Source organism: Astyanax mexicanus, chromosome 14, assembly GCF_023375975.1.
Source record: "Astyanax mexicanus isolate ESR-SI-001 chromosome 14, AstMex3_surface, whole genome shotgun sequence".
Lineage (NCBI taxonomy): Eukaryota > Metazoa > Chordata > Actinopteri > Characiformes > Acestrorhamphidae > Astyanax > Astyanax mexicanus.
The window spans coordinates 19,780,684-19,787,830 of NC_064421.1; the positions used below are offsets into that span (position 1 = coordinate 19,780,684).

Genomic DNA, 7,147 nt, shown 5'->3' on the forward strand with positions numbered 1-7,147 from the left:
TGATGTAGTCAAATATTAATCTCAGCTCACATTCTTTACATTCCCACCTATCAGAGATTCCAAAGTACTTAGCAGCGTCCCAGTTTGTAAAACACTGTGCAAATATGGCCCGATGACAAACAAAGCCATTCATATAGGCAGTAGAACTTTGGTTGGGTTTCACAAAGGTTAGTTAAACTAAAAGTTTAAGTAAAATTGTCAGGCAGGCTTGAGCACACTGCTAGAAAATCAGCTCAACTAACTGAGCTAAGAATTTGCTCAGACATTTTTCTTTCCCTTACTCATTTTGGTTTGGCACTGCAAGTGACTGTGGAAACCCCCTGCAAGTAACGCTGTTAAGAAATGACTCTTATGCTATATAGGCCAGTCAGAACAACTTACAAACGATGGAAACAAGAATGAAGTAAAACCTTTAAAATGACTAAGTTTAATTGGAGGTTACAATTACAAGTAGTTTTTTGTACATGTTTTTTTTTTCAAAATGAATAAAGCAATGAGAGAAAATGAGTCATATGAAAAGGTTTCTCTCCATTTCAATGGCAGGTTGAGTCCGCTCTGATGCAAGCACTACAAGGGAAATGCAAGAATGTCACATTTTGGAAACACAAAACTGAACTGCAAGTGACACACAGTCTGGTGGTTTCAAGCCTAAACTGTAGAAAAAGGACCTCATGGATTACAAAAACATTCAGCTGTGTTGAGCCTTTAACCCATCTCTGAAAACAGTATCTTTCTTCTATTCATTTTGGGCTACATGGTGATGCAGAAACAAAGAACCCAGTATTTCGACTTGAAGGCTTCTGACAGCATGACACATGAATAGATGAGAGTCTAGGCAAGTATTCTTTCGAGAGTCTGTGTCAAAGGGTTTTGCATATAATGTTCCATGGGCTCATTTACAGTTTATTTTGTGATGTCAGTAACATCATGGCAATGGTACAGTTTAATTCTTCACGCTATCTATTAATATGCTTGCTACAACTTTCTTACTTCTCAGTAAAACTGTCCTTTACTACAGATGTCAGTTCTAAAACATATCTGTATAAAACTTATCGTTACGCCAGCATGATGGGCTGTTTGCAGGAGACAGACTCTCATTTTTTCCACACAGACTCCAAAAACACAGACAACTGACAAGAGAGATCAGGAGGAACAAGCTTTAACCAAGAAAAGAAAGAAGAAAAGAAAATCAGAGATACAAAACCTATAAAAAATAATAGAGAATCTGCATTTAGATTAAATTCAGGAATGCTCTATCGAGTCAATTAAGTAAGGTGACACATGTGCCACAAAACATAGAAAACTAAACGCAAGCAAAAACCCATTCTCATTCAAAGAGATAAATTATTAGTTATACGGGGTCATTTCAACAATCAAAAATAAATGAAAATATAATTCAATGTTTTGAGCATATTTATCAGAGATAATTGTGTTATTTTTTCCCCACCAGGTTTATTTATCTTTCTACCTAAAACAGTCAATGCCAATCGGTCGGTCATTAAGATTTGTAATTTGAGGTTAGCCATGTTAAGCCCTCATACAGTCCATCGCCTGTGGTAGCACATGAAGGCTGCACATACCAATTCCTATCTCTGATACGTGTCAGTCCCAGCTTCTCTTGTATTTCGTGTGGTTTCATGGCATCAGGTAGATCTTGCTTATTCGCAAAAATCAGAATGATGGCGTCCCGCATCTCCCGGTCATTGATGATCCGGTGCAGTTCTTGCCTTGCCTCATCAATACGATCCCTGTCCGCACAATCCACGACGAAAATTAACCCCTGCGTGCCAGTGTAGTAATGCCGCCACAGGGGACGAATCTTGTCCTGACCTCCAACATCCCACACGTTGAACTTGACATTCTTATAGGTGACCGTCTCCACGTTGAACCCCACTGTAGGTATAGTGGTCACAGACTGGCCTAGTTTCAGTTTATACAGGATGGTGGTCTTTCCTGCTGCATCCAGCCCCAGCATCAATATTCTCATCTCCTTGTTGCCAAAGATTTTTGATAGCATCTTCCCCATCTTGCAAATAGTTCATAAATATTTCCTTCACTCTTTCAAAGAAAATACACTTAACACCCAGGAGGTATCCGCAACAGTTTTTGCTGAGTGTGCTTACTCCAGAGCTCTGGAACAGTATGCTTTAGCTAGTTGGCCAGTAGGTCAGTTAGTTAGTTAGCTAATCAACATGAACTATGAACCATAATGAGAGCACAGTTCCCTTCCAGTCATCCAAAACTGAATCAGATAAGTCCTCTTTTAGAACTGGCAGATTCAGGAGCTTTAGAGGCAGGATGTTGCCACTGCATTAACTGGGTGTAAACCTGTCACTGGGGTAGTATGAAAACAGTCAGAAAAAGAAGCAGCAACCGCAGCAGCCAGTGACTGTTCTTCTCTTTAGTTACATATGAAGTTGATGCAGCAAAAAAAGAGAAAGGCAGCTAGAGTTCAGCTAAAGCACTCTCTCTACCTGTAATAGCTGCAATGCCAAATAATCCTCACGGTTCAAGATTATTTAAGACGTCAAAAGCCACGATAGAAGACGTTACCGAAGCTCTGCTGTGCCCGGGTTCTCCGTGCTGTCAGCTGCTGCTCGGGGAAGGCCTCAGACAGCTTGCGGTCCTCCACACTTCCTGTCGGCTTCTTCCTTGTCCCCCTTTCCCCCGGACAGTGTGGCCGGCCAGCGGTTGTGGAGAAGCTGGAGCGCCCGTGGGTTGAACCTTAGCGTTTTCCGGTCACTCCAGCCGTCCTGCGGACCTCCCGAAGACGGACTGCGTCGATGTTCAAGCCCTCTGTGTGTGGATTCGTGCCGCCGTCCCCCTGAGAGACAAGAGAGCTTCAGAGCACACCTCAGAACCAGCAGCAGAACCAGCAGCGGCAGCAGGCCGGCCGTTAGCCGCGGGCTAAAGCTAGCCGAGCAGCCGAGCGGGCTCGCTCACAAACACCACAAAACCCCGCATACAGACACTATAAAAATACCCGCACACACACACTCATCTTCATTCACCCCTTATCTACCCGCTGGAGACCAGCATAGCTGGTCTCAGCTTACCTGTGGAGGCCCACCATTCTACCCAAGCCTCTCGCCCCGTGTTCACCCCGCCGACTCTCTCCAGCGCCGAATGAAGAAGCGGAAAAGGTGTGGACGCGAATCATCCGCCACTTCCGCTCCAACCCGTCCACAGCCCGCTGCTCCCACCCTCCAGTCTCCACTGCAACAGCGACATCTACCGGCCCAATCAACACTGTGCTCTTAAACAGACACTTTATGAAGTGGCATAAAGTTATCCAAAAGCAATGTGTAGGACAGGTGGAGGACAGTATGCCAAGATGCATGAAAACCAGGGTTATTCCACCAAATATTGACTTCTTAACTTTATGAATATGAACTTGTTGTTTTTGCATTATTTGAGGTCTGAAAGCTCTGCTTCTTTTTTGTCATTTTAGCCATTTCTAATTTTCTGAAAATAAATGCTCTAAATGACAATATTTTATTTGACATTTGTGAAAAATGTTGCCTGTAGTTTATAGAATGTTCATTTTACTCAAATATATATTATAAAATCAGCAAAATCAGAGAAACTGATTCAGAAACCGAAGTGGTCTCTTAATTTTTTTCCAGAGCTGTATTCGTTCCAAACATTGACCTATATAATTATACACAAATATGAATATGAATACATTTATTGTCATTTTACACATACAACAAGATTCATTGTCCTCTCCATAGTAATACAATTTAACATAAAACAAATATAAAAAGGGGTAAATACATACACTGTAAATGCAAGGTTGGAAACAATATATATAAACAGTCCAATGGAGAGGTTCAAATTGCAATATTTTAAAATAATCAGTCCAGTGGGATGAGTGCAAATATGCAATACATGACATAATCAATCTGGTGGATAGTGCAAAGAAGCACTGCTACATTTACAAATAATGTAGAGTACAGTACAGTGCTAGCCTTTACAATGCCAGTAACAGCTTAGCAGGGCACCTTTCATTGTAAAAGAGTTACTACTACTACTACTACTACTACTACTACTACTATTGCTACTACCTCAAAGAAGACTAATGTTACTGCAACACTTTCTAATCCTTTTACTACTACTGCTACAGGTGCTGTGGCTATGTTGACATTACAAAAAACTGACACTCTGGATACTGAAGTGTAGACACACTATTATTTGTTTATATTGTAAACAAAGAGACTTAAAAAAAACCCTTAGGCTATAATTTAATTGTTTTTCTTTCCATTTTATTTACACTAAAATAACATTTAAACACATTTGCTGTGTGTATTAAGAGACAACATTTGTATGAAACATATTTAGGCAGAGCGAATATACAATGCCAGTTAAAAGTTGGACACACCCCTTTTTATTTAATTTTTATTATTTTCTACATTGTAGATTAATGTTAAAAAACGGGCCAAAATATGTTTTATACTTTAGAGTCTTCAAAGCAGCACAATTTGTCTACGACCTAATTGCATATCTGTTCCTTCATAGTGTTTAAGTCTTTAATATTAATCTACAATGTAGTAAATAACACTAATAAAGAACACATATTAATGTGTGTCCAAACTTTTGGCTAGAAACAACATGTATAAACTAGAGTTTTTTTTTTGGAATGTCTTCCTGGGGTATTAAACCGATTGCATTTATGAAGGAAATTTTAATTTTGAGGAGAGAGACATTAAGATTATAAAGATTATCCAAGAAATGTTTTACTTTGTCTAAATTTATAAACTGCTGATGATACTACTTTAGAGAAATAACAGGCCCCTGGGTACATTAACATTTTAAATGTACTTTTTACACTACACCAGAAACTCATCAATCATCATAATCTATAATGACATGACTGAATCAAAGTTGATTTGGCAACAGAGAAAAAAAATAATACAGTTTCCAAGTCATTTTTTCCCAGTGAATATAGAGTCCCTGTGTGACTTGTTACTTAAAGCCCCAGAAAGCTGTGGGCTATAAAATCCATGTGTTCTGGACAACAACTCCATCTGTGGGCTTCCCATTCCAGGGAAGCCTTGAGGGGATAAAAGCTGGTGTTGCCATTTTATGAAGGGCTGTAGGGATTGCATCCTTGCTGCTTGCCTCTGTTTAATATCAGCAAATGTCAGTGTAGCCCATGTCATTTTGTCCTTAGCAGTTGATTTCCAGTCTGTTGTCTCCTCCTCATAAAAGCCATGCATTAGTAGATCCAGTGATTGCCTCTGTTCTCTGTCCATTTTTTCCAAAGTGGTCTCTTGATTGATCCTGGGGGTTCTCCTTCCTCCGCTAATAGTAGGGGTGACTTTGAGGGTAGGAAGGATGGCTGTGTATGAGCTTTTGCTTTTGTTGCCTTGTGAGGAACAGTGAAAGAGTGAGAGATTGCTCCGGGATCTGAGAAACTGTCTTTGTTGCAGCTGAAGTTGCTTCTGTTTGTATCTGTACTCAAGCTCAAGGCTGCGTATGAGCCCTCTGTACTGCTGGATCTGATATCGTTGAAGCCCATTGTTGTTGGAAGCTTCTTCTTTCTGCATTTTCCTCATCTCAGATTGTCTTTCATAGCTGTAAAAGAGATTATGTTACAGAGCTTAGATATATGACACTATATCACAATATATTCAAGAACATTTATATTTGTTATGGGTTTTTATCCAAAACCTACCTGTTAGCATTGGAAGTTGAAAATATTTGGTGGTAGGTTAGACAAATATATGGCAGTCTGTCCTCTTTGTAGATTCTAAACGTGCAAATGGTGAGTATAGCTCTATGTTCTGTGTCCTCGTGCACAGAGAACGTGAAAGTGTTCAGTAACTTAACACCCTGCGGCTGTCACATGATAGCCTTTTTAGTCATTATTTAAAATTGTCTGAATTCACAATTGGCCTTTTTAAACCAATATCTTAGCCTGCTTACTCTTTCCATTCACCATCTATTGGCGAATATGCTTCAGAAACTTTGACTGAATTATTAAAAAGAGATTAATTATCGCTCCTCTGACTGTAATGATACAGCACTGTGATGGCCTGGTGATGCAGTAAGGTGCCTATGTGGGGGGCTGTACTGTACATATGGGTTACTGCCGTTGACCAACAAGAAAAGGACAATGACAGACAGCTAGGGTTTAAATATTAAAGGCTGAGTTCGGATTACCAGATATTCTGTTTAGAGGGGAGTGTTTGTGGACAGTCTCATCAAAATTTCACACACCAGATCCTATTCACTCTCCCGTGTTAATCGTTTGCCTTTAATTATGTAGTAGTGACCAGCTTTAGACTGTTATTCCGTGACACTGATTCACGTAAATTCATTAAAGTAGGAACACTAGCTGCATTGTTCTACAAGTGGTTTCCAAGAATAGTTCCTGGTCTGCTAAGAGATGTCTGATTTGTGAAATTGTCATTTATTTCCTGTAACTTTCTGTACATGGTACATTGTGTGAAGGTTTTTAGATAAAAAAAATTGAGAGTGCAAGTGCAGTTGTAAAGATCTCAGCAAGTTTTAGCAATATGGTAAATTAATAAAAAGCATCTTTAAGAAAGGTCATAGGCACAAGCTTATTAAAAAAAATTCTGATTTACTTTCTGACTTTTTGATTGATTGCATCAAAACACTTTACTACTGAAGAGTAGTACATGACTAGAGACAACCATATCTTTGCACTTTTAATTGGTTTACAAATTTGTATTCCTAATAATTCATGGTCTTTTATATAGTATACACACACGTTTTTAGTTGTGTCCCCTGTTTGGCCTTTATCTGTCTCTCTCTATACCTCTCTGTGTGTTTTTAGAATAATTGTACTCTATTTTACGTTTTTTTGTTAGCATTTGTTTCTATATCTGTAATACTGTATCTGTAATGCCCATTTTTTGCTGACAGCCCCAGAACAGCAAAAGATTACACTGCTACCTCAGGGTCACATTCTCCTCACAGCACTTTCTGCTGACTAAAACACTCTGATTCCTTAAAAAGTGCAACATTCAAGGCCTTGTGTGATTTTGACACAGTTAAAAAGTAAGGAAGTGATATGTGTAAAGAAATCAATCAATAATAGGTTGTTGTTTTCTCCTGTATTTTTCCCCTGACAACAAAAATAGTTTATTACATTAATTAATTTACAGTAATCTAAAGT

The 7,147-nt window shown here is 39.1% G+C and overlaps 1 protein-coding gene across 1 annotated transcript; it reads right to left on the reverse strand.

The window, feature by feature from the left end:
• Nucleotides 1–411: 411 nt before the first annotated feature.
• arf6b (ADP-ribosylation factor 6b) lies at nucleotides 412–3,145 on the reverse strand. Its single transcript, XM_007253788.4, has 2 exons — nucleotides 3,057–3,145; nucleotides 412–2,824 (listed from the first exon to the last, which is right to left on the reverse strand). The coding sequence occupies exon 2, from the start codon at nucleotides 2,024–2,026 to the stop codon at nucleotides 1,499–1,501; it is 528 nt and encodes a 175-aa protein (XP_007253850.1). The 5' UTR covers nucleotides 2,027–2,824; nucleotides 3,057–3,145; the 3' UTR covers nucleotides 412–1,498.
• Nucleotides 3,146–7,147: the final 4,002 nt, after the last annotated feature.